Here is a 19150-nt window from a genome sequence, read left to right as displayed (position 1 = left end):
CTATACTAAGATGTTATACTTGTATTGATTATTTTTGATTAGCTAGATAAATTGCAAGTTTTCTTTTACTGTAACTAATTTTGCTAAGTATTTAGTTTCTTTGTACATCTGTTATCGCTGTAATAATTCCTTACAACAATAGATAGATATTCGAGACCTTCTTTTTTAAAAAAAAAAACATTCTAACCAAAATCAAATTATAACTGTATACAGACTATAATATATCAATGTATGAAAAGTAAAATTTAAATTCTTCATTTTAGTTCTACTTCTACAATATACTAACTAACCTTCGTCTAAAATGTAAATTTTGAAACCTAAATTATCTTAAGCTTTTAATTTTAATTTTCCATTGATCTCACTCACTTCAGGTTTGCGTATTTTAAATCAATCACAAGAAGGACTTCTACATGGCTTCTGTTAATAATATAAGTGTTAAGTAAATTGTGCTTTTATATTTGAAAATTATAAACGAAAACTATAGATTCCGCTTCATTAAGTACTAAATGGGCAGTATATTAGATACAGTAGGAGTAGGTATAGGTAGACTGACTAGATAAACTAGTGGTGGTTAGACAGATTAAGTGTTATAATGAAATAGAGCGACTTTCCTACGAGTATTTCCTACGAGTACTATCTAGACAAGAACAAGTAGTATTAGTAACTTGTAGTATAGGTACCTTCAACGCTCACGCGGTTATGTAAGGTTTATAGTGGGAATTGCGTAACAGACGGAAATATTATACACACATCTGTTCTCAGTTTTATGAGGGAAAAGTGTTTTAATAGTAGAAAAAAATTGTACTCCATAAAAACTCTTTTTTATAGTCACTCGTGAACTTGTACAAAACGAGAGATTGAATCTCAGTGAAACTTAATTAACAATCGCCAACTTAATTGTTCCTGCAAAATTGTGAATTTTGTGCTAAAATAAATTTAGATTTTATTATTTTTTTAATTTTTAGTCTAAATTTAAATTGAATAAGAAATTAAAATACAAGGAATAAAAATTATTTTCCTTAACATTAAAAGCAACTACGTATAATATTGATACTGAACACAGATATTATGAATTACAGTTTGCACAGAGAAATAGCTACAAAACTAGGAATTCCTAACTGTTGTAAAAAAAAATCATTAAGTAAATTGAATTCTTGTGTTGTTCTTTCGTTAATGGGTATAATAAAGTAACTATCTAGTTTTTACAAATACGAGGTAGATGATTATTTATTTATATTTAACTTTGCGTTACGTTAAATTTTCAATTTCAAAATTTTCCATTCAAAGTAGATTATTAGGCGCATAAAATAATATAAATATTCAAAATGATCAATACAAGCCATTTTCATGTTAGGAAGATATACTCGTAGATTTAAAAATGGATATTTTGAAACAAGCCATCAAGTAAAAAAACAAAATCTAAAAATGAAGACTATCAATTTAGTGGCCATATTGCCGTGGAATAATTTAGTTTTAGTATCACGAACAAAATAATGTATAACCTGAATAACCAGACCTTGATAATATAGTCATAGTCGAATGCTTTGGGTTTACCTGAATGACACACAAACCGACAATAGGAAACGTGGATAAAAATTATTATACATACAGATAACATATCTGATATATCAATATTCAATACAGTAACTAAGTCAAATATCTAATAGTAAGGTCAAATTACTATTTACATAGTATTGCAGACTTCCTACGCGTAAAACTGAGATTTTCACAAATGCCGTGGGAACCATGTATTTTTCAATTGTATTCTATATATTGCTCAATAACCTCGTCTATCTTTCAGTGACAGTCCCATTTAAAACCGTTCCAAGGATTAGCCCGGACACAGACAGACAAAAATAAAAAAAATGTTTGATTATGATTTGGTCGTTTTAATAACTCTAAGCACTTGATATGACATAGCTATTTTAAAATCGCACACAGAGATTTCAATGTTATTTATATATATATTGATGATTAACAAGTGCAATGGAAAATTTTCAAATACGAGCAACGATCATTAACTACATAGAGTTGTGGCATCACCTCTGAAGTCGTCCTCGTGATAACTATAAATAGTTGTGTGATAACCGAGCAGGCGGCCGTTATCACTGACAACAATAAGACATAAACAAGAGAACTTCAGACATGGTGGCGAAATTATCTAAAGCACTCTTTAATTTTGTTGATTATGTTTTTCAGATGCACATATATACTATGTTTTTTGATTCCAAATGTATAATAATAGTTAAAATAAGAAGCGTTACTATAATTGAATTGATTATAAAAATACTTCAAACTGCATTGAAAATAGTCATACTGAGGAGGTAATAAAATCAACAATATATGTTCGTAATAATGCAAAGTATGTCATAAATACTGATTAATCCTTGGACCTTGGACTCGGGTTCAAGGGCTAAACATAATAGAATAGTAATAGTATTAGTAGTAGTAACAGTATTCAAACTCGTCGACAGTTTAAGTAATGAAGATTTTAAAGCTTTGAGAAGGAAAGCAGCTTGGATCTTTAGAATGTAAAAGTATAAATGATTATCCTATTGTAATATATTATCAAGCGGGTTGCAGGGAGCCGCTGGATACTCGCGGCTCGAGTTACCGTTTTGTTTGGAAGTCCACGCAAGAGGCCTATGTCCAGCAGCGGACGTCCATCGGCTGTTAATGATGATGATGATGATGATGATGATGGTGATGATGATGATGATGATGATGATGATTATGATGATAATGATGGTGATGATGATGATGATGAATATATTATCATCATCAAGTCACAGCAACAGTGTAATAACAGTAAGAAATATAGTCATCAAGGTATACGATAAATTACAGGGTTATATTAAATAATATCTGACAATACCGACTAGGGAATACATATAACAATATATGTATTCCCTAGTCGGTATTCACAAGCCTTAATATTATCTTAATAGCATCTAGTGTTATATTAATAATACTGGACTCTCGATAAGTAAACACGGCTTTTATAAAAACTGTTCGTAAATAAACAAATTTAATTTAGAAAATTTGAATTAGCCAGTGTTATATTACTGGTACAGGTCGCTCCGTGACGTAATTATAATCGTCAGTGACACGCGGTGCCGTACTTCGGTGTCGGCCCTTGTTATTAAGGTTTCTCTCTTACATAATACAGCATATTAAAGAGTGTACATCAGTATAGTATGTATTTAAATAAAAAATGTTTTACGCCACAATTTTTAAATTTATTTCTGATAAAAGGATAACTTTTAAGTTTTGTCTTAAATTTGCAAGTAACAAAATACAATATATTATACAAAAATTAATAGCTGTACTCGGAAGATAGAGGGCCTAAAACTCTAAAACCGTTTGATAGATTTCAATCATTATTTTTATATTTTGTTCAGTCTTATACAGAACTTACAGAAGATGTTTAAATATAAAGAGAACTAGGACAACCACAGAGTATAGAACATTAAAGCTGATACTTGAGGATAATCAAGATAGACAAAAACTCGAAAAAAATCCCGGTGGGTTAACTTTGTATGGGGATAGTCAATTAGTCAAACTTCGATTTAGTGGATGCCGGACCCATCATTTGACAGAATACATCATGCATTAATGCATATGATTCTAAATATATTTTCAACTAGAGGACGACTTCGTCCGCGTGGAGTTTTTCACAAATCTCGCGGGAACTATGGATTTTTCAGGGATGAAAAGTAGCCTATGTGTAAATCCAGAGTAAAATCTATTTTTATTTAAAATCACTTCAGTGGCCGCAGCGCGAAGGAGGAACCAACATACTCACTTACAAACACAAACTTTCGCCTTTATAATATTAGTTTGATATAAAATTATACTATATGTATAAAGTGGTGTATGGCAGGACAACGTCCGTCGGGTCAGTTAGTAAGTAATATTAAAAAAAAGTATAATAAAGAGTTAATGAAAAGCATAACTGCGGTTGAAAAATAAACATCACAATCATAAAGAGCAGACACCGATGTCGAAATACAACCTTCGAAGACGAACGCTCACTGAGCGAGGCCGACGGTCACGGATGGTCATGGTACATTGTATAAAAAAAATAAATGGAAGTATTTGTCTGTGGTTACAAAAGTAAATCGCAAAATTGAAATTTTCTAAATACCACGACTATAAACCTCTTCTGTACGAAAGTTAGTTTATAAATGTTACATAAATGAACATTTTAAGTAATATTACAATCAACGATAGAAACAAAAAAGAATTTTAAAAAGTTGGTCTGAATAATGAGTTCGAAATCATAATAGCAAAAGTCTTCTATACAGTTTTTGGTAGATAGGTAAAAACGAACATGTTATTTATTTACTTAGTATAAAAATACCGTTAATAAACTCTTCATTCATAAAAAAAACATTATATGTGCTAAAAGTTAAATGTAATCTTTGAAAACACTTATTCTTTAGTGAGCACTTTTACTTATTTAAATGTTCAAATAGTACAAACAAATCTGTTCATAATAACGATGTGAACCTAGACTAAAATGATTTATTACTCTAAGTTATATTACAACAGAAATTGGATATTAACTGAACAACCAATTATTATCATTACTTAAGTAATTTAAGTACTTGTGCTAAAATGTCATGGTTAGGAAGTTGATTGATGTAGTATTTGAATTACTGTGAATTCTCGTTTTCTTTTTTTTTTTCAAAATACAATATACTTAGTCGTAGTATATGAGGTATTCTATGTGATCCATCTATCCATATTACTAACCATCTTTTATTTCCACCGTGTTTCTTAACATACTAGTAAGTATTAAACAAAACCAGAAAGTTGTAACAAAAGTCAAATTAAACTTGTATATACTAGCATTGCTAATTCTTAATATTAGAACTCGGGCACACGGATATTGCTCCAAAAGTGCATCTACTTTGATGTGTGTGATAAATAACACTTCAATAATGTATCATAATAAAGTGGGACATATATAAACTGGACTTAATGTTTCATCTAATATTTAAAATACTTCTTTAAATACAGCAAGTCCAGTTAGCGTCTTCAATTTTTGTATCACACTTCGTGGGCTATGCTTTCGTGGATGTTGTAACAGGTTACTCAAACAAGACATGGCAGTGCGTATAAATAGTTAACAGTTAATTTCTCGTGCCACGCTCCGTTAGCTCTCGTCGCGTGCCCAACGCTTCCTGCTTCGTTGCAACAGAAAATATAATACATTCTATGAAGGTCTGCTGTGATTTCAACTTGAATTTTGCTGGATATCATTTTGATAGTTAGTTCAATATGCAGTTTTCCGTCATCCATCATGTAATTTTAATTAATATTTAGTTGTGTTTGAATCACTTGAACATTTGAGTTAATCAAATGTTGGTCTCAAATGCTATATAAAGAAACAGCTCACTTTATATTTTTATAAATGAACTGAAAGAATCTTAAATATTTACGAATCTATAAAAAGAACTTCTTAAAGTGCTATTGAAAACCAGATTGCAAAGAAATTGCACAACCTTTTTAATAAAAATATTTTTAAAGGCAACTTGGGAACCGGTTTTGAATTCTTGTAGCTATTGAAGTCTTGATAATTCTTTTGTACCTATAACTACAGATAATATCTACCAAAACACAAACATTAAAGTATTTAATAATGTTTAGAGTGGGTTTTTTATACGTATCAAATGTTTTCAAAATTAACTGTAAAAGATATTCCAATAAAGAATCGAATTCCGGCTTTTAGTGGAGTAAGGTTTTGAATTTATTGAAACTATTTTACTTACTTAATGACACCGTTTCTTAAATTTAAAAGACATATTAAACTATAGGCCATTAAAATTATGATGATCATCGTAAAAATGGAACACCTGAAGATAAAATTTAGAAAAGCTTTTGAAGCAACTAAGAATGCAGAGTAAGTGAGACACGAATGGAAGAAAACGTGGCACATGACCGACAGAAATGTGTCTTCTCGTCGCTCTTGCATACGAAACGAATTGTCTGAATCGAATTGTAGGTACTCGACAAAACTTGAAATTCGTGCAAACATTCCAGTATTAAACGTTCGCAGTTATATAGTAATCCATATATATTTACTAGAAAAATGTTGAATGTGCAAGTGGAAGGTCATAAGAGGAGAGGAAGGCCAAAGAAGAGATGGTTGGATTGTGTGAAAGAGGACATGTGTGTAAAAGGAGTGGATGATGAGTTGACGAGTAATAGAAACGAATGGAAAAGATTGACATATTTTTCCAACCCCACTTAAGTGGGATAAGGGTAAGGAGATGATGATGATATATATTAAGTTGTATTTGCGAGTACAAACTTAAATCAGAACTAGAAACTATAGAAGATCATGGGGAAAGAAAGTAATGCCTGGAAAAATTGTGGTGACTGATCAACGTTGGTGTAATAACTTCCTTTGTTCTAACAAACTATGGCAAACCAAATTACTTCGAACACTTATGTTATACTCTATATTCTCTATATAATTAGGTAAGAACTTCAAAAGTTTCTAATTGTCCCGAATTTTAATATTTTTCAAGAAAGAAAGTTAATTTGACTTATTTGAGAACCAAGTACTTATGCCAAGGACAAAGAAAACTTTATCGTATTTCGTGTTTAAAGGTTTGTCTAAAAAGCAATAGTCCCAGACGCGAGGTCACCAGACTAATTAAATTGAATCATACTTGGAACTCTTGGTAATTATAACGTGGACAATTAATAAACTTGACGCCGTGTATATAAAATATTCTCATACATAGTTAATACAATGTGCATATATAATATATACAGTAGAGATACTAAAATGTGCGGACTCAAGAATTTAGGTCGAGCCGGCTTCGTGTTGGTTCGAGCTATTTCCAATCTTCCCCGTGCAACTGATTTCGAAAGTGAATTTACTTGATTCAAAACACCATCTAATACTTGGATAGAAACTACTTAAACATTTAATTTCGTTACCGACTACTGAACTTCAACTTATAATTGAATCTTACGTGTACCAACAACTTAAGTAAATAATTCGAAATTTGTACATTGGCTTTCACTCTTTGCTTTGTTAGCTTGAAATTAATGTCGTAGTCAATTCAGGTTTTCAATAAGAACATGGGTTTATTTTGAATCATAGATACGCTATACTCGTTCCACCTACCGCAAGATTCATTGCCATTGTCTTTATCAAGGTTCTACGTTGATGGTCTTGTCAAGGAGAAGATCATGCCTATTATTATTTAGCTAGTATATTTTTATGTATCATATTAGGAAGAATTGCATCGGTTAGATTTCAAGTTCACTCTTATCCAAATTGAAAACCCTTACAAACATTCAATAGTAGTGTTGTAATCAGTTTCGTTTCTCTGATGACTGTTTTCATAACACATTTACATTCTTTTAATTTGATACAATTTTTACTTAATTTGTAATAAGCTTAATTTTGTACAACAGAAGTAAATAGACAAATATCATTCAGTCGATATTTCTCTTTTTCTGTTCACGAGATGTCGTTGGTTGCATCTTGCATGTTAGGCCTACCGGCTATAATCTGTCTTTGTGCTAAATTTCATTCAGATTCGTTGAGCCATTCGTGATTAACAAATATCCATACATACAATTTGCATTATATTTATTAAAATAAATATTATAAAACTGCTACTTTAAGACTTGATTACAGTCGGCGAAAGAACAAAGGAAACAGAGTGTAAAATAACTATAACCATATTATGAAAAGAAGCCATTGCGAGTACCAATATATGCGTAATATTTTTAACAAAGACACGCGATAAATAGCGTGAACGCTTTGTTCATCAAGACAAGTTGCAGAATACACAACGTTTCACACAAACAAGAAACTCAACCAGTCCAACCAGCCTTGCCTGGTCACTACACTATAAAAATATCAGGTCGTTATGTAATAGACAATTTAAAGAATTTAATTGCACGTGTTGCAAATGTTTAATTAATGGGAGCCGTGTTAGCCCAGTGGATGTGACCTCTGCCTCAATTACCAGATGGTGTGGGTTCGAACAATTGTGTGCATTTTAAGAAATCAAGTAAAATCACGTGTGAAAATCAAGTAAAACTCAAATGGCAATTCTCTGCGTGTGTGAAGTCTGCCAATCCGCATTGGGCCACTGGTGGATTATTGGCCTAACACCTCTCATTCTGAGAGGAGACTCGAGCTCAGCAGTGAGCCGAATATGGGTTGATCACGATTTACATTAAGTAAAACAAAAACCAAAGTTAGCATTACAACAAAAAAAACATGATAAAACGTCTTTGCCACACAACAAAACAAAATCGTAGCGCGTAGGTGTTTGAAGACCGATGTGGATTAAAAAAACACTAGCTAATTAATCGTATTCATTCATATTTTTCTCAATTCTGTCTGAAACATTACAAAGTAACAAAAACGTGTTTTGAGAATGATTTTAGCCGATGAGGCCGCACAGGTTGCGAAGGGCTCGATCGAGGTCGTGTTCAACTTACTGACAGACGTCAATATTGTCACAACTCACAATGATTGGAACAATGTAAGTACGTGCACTCGGCAATTTAGTTTGAACGGGTTGCAAAACGAATGATTTAATGTATTGAACTTTGATTTTATAGCAATTACCAGTCCTAATAGTAATTTTTCTCAAGTTAGCCGTTTTAAAAATACTGCATCGTATACAAATACAGACTACAGTCAGTGAAAATATAAATTTAATACAATTTTCAAGTATACTACAAAATAAAAAGATATTATATGTAAACGTGTGTACCGAACACCAAAAACATAAATGGACTGTGTATAACAGGAAAATTTTGGGAAATACTTGTAGTAATCTCAAAACTGAGGAGAATCTAATTTGTATAGTCGCTAAATTCTCATCATGGGTTTCTTAATATTATGTTATAATGGTTGAGATTGCAGCGCGTAACTACGAATAAGACATGCGTTTAATACACATTGGTACGCGTGAAAAACAGAGAGCTTCTTTGGAAATTGGGTAAGAATTGACATTAGTAAAATTCATGGTTGCAAAACTAAAAAAAGGTACAACTCACGACGTTACGCTTCTGTGTAATCCCAATGCTAACTTCCCACTCCACTATCAACCTATCATCTCAACTAAACAAATGGATACAAACTTGTCTTTCCAACAATATCGCTGATTTACAAAAATTAAATTTGATCTCCTGCCAAACCATTAACTTAAAACATGCGAAGATAGAAGTTAAAACTATCAAAGCAGTATATTTATAGAAACAAGGAAACAATTTTACAACTACAATGAAGTAATAAAGTGTAATTGTTTCAATACTGAGCATTAGAATATAAAGAGACATGATCTGTTTATGTAATCATCATTTGCTTCTACTTTAATTAGGTATTTTACTATTATATAATTAGTAATTTATTGCTTACACCTAAATTAAGAACTGAAAACTTTTAAAACTGACTATATATTTTTACGTACCTATTCGTTTAGTTAACTAAATATTTCAGTTACCAATTCTAACATAGTATTCCAAAAAATAAGTTGTTAATTTGTTGTATAACAATAATCTCATAGCATTTAATTCTATGTCCTATTTTTTCTAGATTCCTTTAGGAGGTATCCATATAGATTCTACAAAATTTCAAATATTATGTAACACTTCGTAGAGAGACATCTATTGATAACTGCATTCAGGGTACATACATAAAATGACCTAATTTTTATAAATCTGCTAAAAAGAGCTGGCAGTTAATTCTGATATCTCAACAGCTCCGAAGTCAAACATACAGTCAGTATCCACCAAAACTTCAAAGACACGCTTTCCCTAGCCACGGCCCCGCTTGATAAGTGGCCTAAAGGGCTACCCCGCACCCCGCACCCCGGGCCCCTGCGACCCAGTTCCCGCCCGCGCCCTACCGATCTTTGTGCTCACTCGCCATCGCTACTTGCACAACTTGCTTCGTACCTATCAGCTGGATGATTATGTCGATTCGGCTTTGTATTCATTCTATAATTTAGACGTTTTTGTAATTTGACTTTTCTGAATTTAACAATTTATGCCCATCACTTTTTAACAATTTATAACTAATACGGGGGCGTGGACTTTTTCGTCTATCGTAAAATGATATAGGTTTATACATATAGAATTCCGTAGAACATTAATTTGATCCATTATCTTAAGGTTTAGTCTAGTTGAACGTTAGTTTTAAACGTACAAAAATATGTTTGTTACATTCACATCATATTACAAATCTTTGAATTTTTCGGATTTTCTGTACTATGTAGGTATGTATTACCTTCCTCAAAATGCGTAAAAGATCTAAGCGAACAGACAGCGGAAGCTACTTAATTTTATGCTATGTAAAGAATTTCAGTACTTAGCTTTATTAGCAAATTGACTCGCGCGTAAAACGCATCATCTGAACAGACTCTCATAGGTACCTATCAGCGGGATGATTATGTCGATTCGGCCTTGTATTCATTCTATTATTTAGATGTTTTCGTAATTTGACCATTCTGAATAACAATTTTAGTCACTTTTTAAGAATTTTTGAGTAGCTTTATTGGCAAATTGTTTAGGAACAAATCTCGTACCTATCAGCGGGATGATTATGTCGATTCGGTTTTGTATTATTACTATAATTTAGACGTCTTCCTAATCTGACTTTTCTGAATAACAATTTATGGCACCACTTTATAACAATTTATATTCTAATTTCAGTAGCTTTATTTGCAAATTTTTTATGTACAATCCACATACATAACAGCTGATTGATTACGTCGATTCTTTAGACATTTTCGTCATTTTTTATGTATATATATGTAACAATTAATGCCATAACTTTTTAAAAAAATATATTCTAATTTCGGTTGCTTTTTAATAAAACTAACTATTAAGGCACATTTCACCATAGCATCGCATTCTAATATACGTTTAAAGTCAACATTTTCAATATGAATACGATAATAGACACTGCCGTAGTAAAGCCCATTGTAGTAATTTAGATAATAGAGATGTCAGCCGATTCATATCATTGCGTCATTTAGAAATACGATGCATACGAAATGAGCAAAGAAACCTAGTAAATTCATGTAGTATATTGCTATGAATATGAGCTACTTATTAAAAAGTAATACACGTATTTACATATCGATATTTGCTAATAAAAAACAAAGCAAAATGTTAAACAAACAAACAACATTGATTAAATTGGTACCCGTTTTAAAAGTAAGGGGTAATAATAAAGCTTTTTCACATTCCATAAAACCTTCCTTGATAAATGAAAATTCCGCATAAAAAATTGTTTTCAATCTGAACCAGTATTTTCTAAGATTAGACTTTAGAGTTCAGAGCGTTCGACCAAAGAAACAAACTCTCTAGCTTTATAATACTCGTATGTTATAGATCAGCAAATATTACTTAGGCGTTGTTTGTGAGATACTGCAATTCTATTTCGCTACAAATAATGCAATTCCGTTTAAATTTTAATGCAATCAATAAAATGCGGTGAAACCTACTTTGCGTACACCCTTTATTAAACATAGACCTTCAGTTCAGCTTCCATTTTAAAAACGATATTTCATTCGATCTCATTCTTCAAGCAATTCATCTGTGGAACAAGACTGATGGAACTAAACATTGACATTTTCTTTGTGATAATATTAAGTCTCTTAGCATTGTTCTCTTCGTAATACTCATACCTACCCATTTATGTACCTACTGTCCTTTATTCTCACAATTATCAACATCTTGAAGGCCTTCTAATGGTTATTTTATTACTTGAACTTTGTATTCGCTTGTCGCTACATTTTTATCAAAAAAATAACTTACTAAGTGACAAAGAAACAAGAAATTATGTTAAAGAGTTACAAATGTTGTTTATATAATATATTCAGAGATATTTACATGTATTAGTTTTTTTATAACAAAAATAAAGCACCTTGGAAAATATAATGTAAGTAGGGACACTGAATAATTAAATCAAAGTTCATCATATTTTTAAGGGCTTTCATATTGAATCCTATAATAGCAGATTGTAAACACTTCATTAAAATACACTAATTGGTTTTTGGGGCACATGAAGGCTGATTGAGATATAATAACAAAACTATAAATGCCACTATTTTTGATACACACGTTTCAAAACTACCTGCAATGACAGATAAGCTTCCGTTAAATATCAAACAAAACAAAAGTGAAGATACGGCAAACTCAGCTAAAATCAGCAAGAGATGACGCCAATCTTATATGTACTCACAAAATAACCTTGGTCGTGTCCAAATATTCATTAACTATAAAAAACTATGCAATATGTAACTATTGTGTTGATCATATTTTCTGATTACACAAAACGTTATTGTCTCGATAAATGATCTCAAAACAAGTGTGCACGTATAGTTAGTATTGGCCAAACAACCAGTTGTAGACGCTTTAGTCCCAGAACTGGTTTCTCATGCAAGAGAGTAGGTGATCTAAACAAATATTCGAGTACTTGTATCGGTGCTATGTGTTGTAGGTACGTGTAGTTAGTTGCTCGCGTTTCCCGCTGCGGGAGAGCGATGCTATGGTACAAAGATGTCGTCTATTTATAAATGGAGAGCATAGCAGCGCATCGCTGTAGAGCCGTTGTCGTACCTCTCCATTTGGAATTCGTTATTCTTGGATGCAATGGGACATGTAGATTGACTTTCTTGCGCCTATAATGCGTTGGAATGTTTGGCTTCATTGTGGCAATCATTAGCACATTTTATTGTTTCCTCCTTTACGGATTTGTTTGGAAGTGAATTATTTTTAGAAAGCCATTTAAGTGTGATCTTCCTTCTTAATTCCAAAACATAAAGAATTAAAGTCACAAACTACTAAACGCAAATAAAAGTTTTTATTAGAAAATATCTGATGCCAAAACAAATGTTTCTTGTGTTTTTTCGTTGTCTACTTTAATTCAAAGTAACTATTTAAAGATATTTCATGTCATTCGTCACGTACTTTTGGTACGTGATTTCAGAGATTAAGAAAAATAATAAAAGTAGAGTTCACTAAGTAGCTACGTAAATCTTACGTTCCTGATAAATGAAAGTGTGAAATCACATCGGCAAGCAGCTATCGCATTCCGACAGATGCAATAAATTTCTCAAGCAGCAAGAACACAGTTCTTCACTTAAAAATAAGAAATCCATTCGGATGTTTCCAAACCAAATGAACTTTAGTATTATCGCATTTATTTAGTACCCGCCGAGGGATTGCTTTTTTTGTGTGGGACTTTGATCAGGTCCGGCAAGTTGGATCAAACGGTGCGTATACAGGCGGCCGGTGCATCGAACGCGGTGAGAGTTGGGTCATTGAACCGGCAGTCATGTGCATTCGGTTTTGTACGCTTATACCTATCTAATCCCGATATATGTGGCTAATAGATAACTTTATAGATACGAGGCAGGTGCCAATTTGTGACGTAACTCCGGTTGCACAATCTACGCGACATTTTTATATCACGTAGGTGATCGAGAAATAATCAAGTGTCAGCACCTTTAATGTAGGTTTTCTTTTTCTTAATTAAAAGTTAATTTAAAATGGATGTAAAGATAATTTTTTCTTCGTGGACAAGATGTTGTAATGTCATAAAAATTGATCGGATCTCCTCCAAAATAATAGCTTATATCATTTATTCCTGCTATTTTTAGATATTTTATTTTCGAAAGACGATCTGATTTTAGTAAGTTGTACAAGGTAAAGTTTCGCGTTTTTGTTCACAAAAACGCAAAGCATCTTTAATATAAATTATCGTCTGAGTGGTTGCTAACTAACTGTTATTAAACGTGTTTTGGCGAACCTATTTAGATGTATCACAGCCCCCGTGTATTAATTAATAAATGGTTTTCTGCAGTGCTAAGGTTTCTTCACAAACGCTTTTGTCCTGGGGTGTGATTTCGCTACATACTCGTCGATGTAATATTCGCCTATACAAGTTTATTAGAATTAGAATTAAATTTTTATGGTAGGTATGCCAAAAATAAAATGTCACTAACAACGAAGTTGCCATGGAAATGAGCCACATCGCTGCAATGTCAGCCACTGACAATTAAGTACTCTCACGCATCGATCGCGACTAACATACGATCAGTTTTACTGGCTGTCAAGCCTTTAGCGCTGCAGGCATGTGAGATAACTTGATCGTCGGTGGCTGATATAACTTTGCAGAATTCAGGGGCAGCCATTTTACTTCTACATCGAACGCCAATCAGTCTTCTATATTATAGGTACTTAAACATTGTTAATTTATTACTATAAATTGGAACAAATTAACTATTGTTTAGCGTAACCAATTAGGCACATTCCGTTTCTATTCTTCTATTATTCTGTAGTCTAGCTATCGGTTTACATGTCATTGGTTTTTTAGTTTCAAGGCTTTATTTTTTTTATTATTCTACAAAATACATAGTAAAATTAAGCCTAATTATAATGCAGCATAAACTACAGTCGGTTTTACAGTTGCCTTGAGTCTCTTAATTAAAGAAATGGGAACTTACAAGCGGATTGTTAATGTCGATGGAAACTCAAATATTTAAAAAAATAAAGACTGTGCGTGTGCAGCTTTTTATCTAGAAGAGATCACCTCCTAATAACACTATAATAATAATTAATAGCATGCTTTAAGTACTTGACCTAACTTTTTTACTATCTACCTCGTATAGTCCATCTGTTTCGGACTTTGCATATATGAGTAGTAGTAAGACGACAGAGCACGTTTGTGTGGAGAAACTAAGTAGAAACTGAAGGTACATTTCCTCTCGGAAAGTAGGTATATATACATATGTCTCGAAGGTATATAGTCCAACGCTCTATCTGTTATTTATCAACTGTTAAATGCTTGTCTGTACACAACATTTTTTTAGCTTTTGTCTGTCTACGCTTAACCTATCTAATACCTAATCATCATCATCATCATCAGCCGATGGTCGTATACCGCTGAACCTCTTGCATGGACTTCCAAACACAAAGGTCTCGAACCGCCTCGACATCAAGCGGCTCCCTGCAACCCGCTTGATGTCCTCGGTCCACCTAGTAGGGGGTCGACCTACACTACGAATTCTGGTGTGGGGTCGACATTCCAGCACCTTGGGACCCCAACGTCCATCGGCTCTTCCAACTATGTGCCGCTTCAGCTTCGCGACTACCTGAGCTGTGTCAGTGACTTTGGCTCGTCTGCGGATCGATTCGATCGGATCGGATTCGATCACACCCGCTGAGTTGAGCTATCTAATACATTCCTGATATATTTTATTCGCCTAGTACTTTCACAATGCGTTTTAATACAATGTGTTTGGTGAATTCTAGTGTGCAAGGCTATATAACTTGAATATCTCTAAAACAAGATTGAATACTTTCTAAGGAAGCACGAATGCGCCAAAGATGTAGTATCTGAAGCTACATCTACGCTTATCATCAGGGGAGATCAGGGCCAAGTGTGAGCTTATTATGCAATACAAAGAGCTTATGCCCCTGGCTTCCCTAACGTGAATAGAAAGTTTTATATTATGGTGATATACAGGTGTCTTTAGCTAGCTATCTCCAGCCGTTATATTTATATATGTTAATCACAAATTTGCTCCACATGCATAATTTGATTCTAGAGAACTCAGTTTAGATGTGGTGTAAGCTCCTTTGAATTTGAAACGCACACAATTACTGAACTGATTTTCATGAAAATTAAATAGGACCAATCTGGAAGTATTATACTCTTTCAAACGAAAATATAATTTTCTAAATTGGTTAAGAAACGACGAAGTTACAAGGTAACAAACATTTAAAAATAAAAACATACTCGTTGAGAATTGAGAACCTCCTCCTTTTTTCACGTCGGTTAAATACGTCAAACATTATTGATTATTTACAATGCCCGTTAGATTTTAAGGGATCCTATAGAAGTGTGATTTTTCATAAACTATAGATTCTATACTGTTAATTAGTTTATGTCACTTTTCCAACTTACATTTACTCAATAGTAAAGGAAAAATAGACGTTTTATACCTACCTATGCTTCGTGCTTATAGATCATAGCTCAAGGCAAGGTCGTCCACAATACTTTGTGGCGTTCGATGTGGAATGCTGACATCATTCGCATTTTAGGTGAAAAATTACTCTCTGTGCAGCTCATTGTATTGCACGATAAATTACTGATACATAATAATGTATTGATCAATATTATGATCATAGACAGGTGTTCGCGTAGTTTCAACAGTTCTCGACAGATGGCGGTATAAATGGTGTGACTCGCGCTAACCTTTGTTTATTTGAATTTATATAGTACAAACCATGTTTGATAATTTTTATATTAAATGATTATGAAACACGGCTAAAACTCACGTGATATTACGTCGGAGTATGCCCGATGAGTTTGGATCGTGCCGCGATGCAAGAACCAGCTCATGACTAAGGGCCCCGTATGGGTTCGAAACTGGTCGGGCATACTCCGACGTAATATCACGTGAGTTTTAGCCGTGTTTCATAATCATTTGATAATTTTCTCTCTGTTCAGTTTATGTGTGTTCAATTATTAAATATTCAGTTCATTAAAGTGTTTCATTGGACCCGGGTAGTGCGCCGTAACCCGTTCATTGGTCCTTCGAGCCGGATCCCGTTCAACAGGTAAGTTTTCTTTATTCAAGGGGGAAAATTGTGTCTAATATAGTATAATATTGGATTTTAATATCCTCAGCTTCCTCGTTTTAAAGTTGAAAGATTGTCTGAAAGGTGTGATTTTTGGACTAAAGGATTCGAGAAAGATTATACCGAGGATTAACAAAGAGAGAGTGAGATTACTTGATCGTCAGTGGCTGACATTATAGGATAAGTTTAGCCAAGATTTTCACCATCCTTACCATCATTGACCTTGGTGTGAACAGCGTTTGTTGTCGAATTAGTTAAAATATTCTAGCGAGACGATTGAAGTTAATTGATAATAGTTAATTAGAGTAAACTAGTTAATTACATAACAAATTAAATGCATAGGTATTAGGTACTAGGTAATGGGTACTAGAGTCGTATGCAGTTTTGGTCGCGATGTCCATGATCCATATCGCGACCAACAAGCAATCAGTTTTATCGGATGTCCTGCACACTCATGAACTTATTGGATGGTCAGTGGCTGACACAGTTGCGTGCACTCCATATATGGAAATATGCATTGCCTACCCTCTGAAACTTCATTAGGAAGCTGTATTGAAGAAAGGATTTTCCATATTGTACAATTTACGGTGCAGTGCCTACCCTGGTTAAAAACCGTGTGCACGCCACTGGACTGACGTAAGGGAAGATGTAGCCAACAGTGAAACACGCTTGCCTTGGAGGAAGGTACCTTATCATTGACTTGAAGACTCTCGCAATAAAGGTGAACAGTGTTTGCTAATTCCAGGAATAACCATCTTAGGGTTGCCAACCATACTATAATATTATATGTATAGTACTAGCGGACGCCTGCGACTTCGTCCGCGTGAAACTCGATGTAAACTTTGAACTATCCCTACCCAAATCTGCCCTGCCCTACCCCTACCCTAGCCTATCTCTACCCTACCTTATCCCTACTCCTTTATTATTATTTTCCTGTCATTTTTTATGACAATAACCTTCTCCTGACAATAACAAACACATTAAAAAAATAGTGAAATTGGTACAGCCGTTCACGCGTTGTGGCGTGACCAAGAGAAATGTGGATTCATTTTTATATCTATGTAGGATATAGATTGGAATATATTTCGGGTCTGCGTACTGTTGAAGAAACATATTTAGTACGCAAAAATACTATATTTTCAACACTGAAATCTAACAAACAAAATTTTAAATGAATTTTTAATTCTAAAGTTTATTAACATGTTTTTTAAGAGCCAATAGTGTCTAGCCTATTTTAACTTGTGAAAATGTCGAAATGTCGATTTTTGCTTATTACATAAAATCGGTACTATACCTATTTTTCTGAAAAAATGTCGGCAACCCTAAGACCAAGTTCGGACTACTTTAGTATTTTAGTCGAACGTACGTTAGTACGAATGATTTTTGAGAAGTAAATCCAAAAATTGTTTGTACTCGACTAAAATACTAAAGTAGTCCGAACTAAGCATACGCCACCCACCTATAATATGAGTATTCCATACATTCGCAGTGTGAATCAGGAACGAGTAACGACGGACCAAAACGGTTTGTATACGTCAAGGACTGAACATCGAAAAGGTACGTAAGGGTCCACTTTCCCGCTATTCGGAGGTTTATAGTAAAATAATGGATAAGGAACGAGGTAGATCGAGCAGTTACCGTGCACTCTCCTAAATATATCCTGGGGCTGGTATAGGAAGTCGACAGGCAGGTCGGACTGTTATTCGGCAATTATTTAATATTTCTAATATTCGTATATACCCAAAGAATATTTACTCCAAGGATTATATACCTTGAACAATGAAAGGTAGATACTTGAGTTTGTAAATGAAAAAAATTAGTATGAGTTTAAATAGTTTCGAGTAATCTTCGATCAATAGGTACCTAACTAATGGATTGAAAATGAGAATCAACATAAAATAATCAGGTTTGATTAGGTAGCTAAGGTAGTAAATGAAGATTGTGTGATTCGTGCTATGCGGATACAGTAGGTACCTGCCCAGTAGCGTAAGATCTTTAATTATCACGTAAGTATGCTGATACAAAAATACCGTTTTGTTTAGTTACCATAAAAACGATGACTTAAACTATTGTTAAAGTAGCCAGAATGACTGTTTTTATTATAGAAGATTTACCTGCAGTTCCTTGTTCTTGTTATCTTTAAGAGAAGCTGCTCTGATAACACCAGCTTTCCATCCCCATTCGGAAACTTTATTCACGTTTATCTTTGAAACACCACTCACAGAGAGAAATCGTTTGCCGACTAAATCTTCACGGTATCTAAATGCCATAACGAACTAGGTACACAATCACATTATTCACAGTAAAAACTACACGAACGTCAAGAAATAAAACGCTCAAACACATAACACACTACACTGTACGTCGAGCGGGGAGAAACTACGTTCATAGAAATCTTTTGACCGCAGCAATCATGCCAAGTCAAACACAACTTATTTGGAGTGTACTGCCGTTACATACAACAGCTACGAATTAAATAGTCTTCTGAAATGCATTGGCTAAGCAA

General features: G+C 33.5%; 1 protein-coding gene across 2 annotated transcripts in view; it reads right to left on the bottom strand.

The window, feature by feature from the left end:
• LOC112051327 (lysine-specific demethylase 3A) overlaps nt 1-19025 on the bottom strand; it is a 239103-nt gene extending 220078 nt beyond the window's left edge. For both annotated transcript variants that reach the window (XM_052885108.1, XM_052885110.1), the window contains exon 1: nt 18759-19025. In XM_052885108.1, the coding sequence (XP_052741068.1) occupies nt 18759-18914 (156 nt within the window). In that variant the 5' untranslated portion in view covers nt 18915-19025. The remainder of the gene's footprint in view (nt 1-18758) is intronic.
• Nucleotides 19026-19150: the final 125 nt, after the last annotated feature.

The sequence above is a fragment of the Bicyclus anynana genome, chromosome 13 (assembly GCF_947172395.1).
Source record: "Bicyclus anynana chromosome 13, ilBicAnyn1.1, whole genome shotgun sequence".
Taxonomy (NCBI): Eukaryota; Metazoa; Arthropoda; class Insecta; order Lepidoptera; family Nymphalidae; genus Bicyclus; species Bicyclus anynana.
Note: the sequence above shows the minus strand (reverse complement) of the source record. Positions and strands in the feature narration are given on the sequence as shown.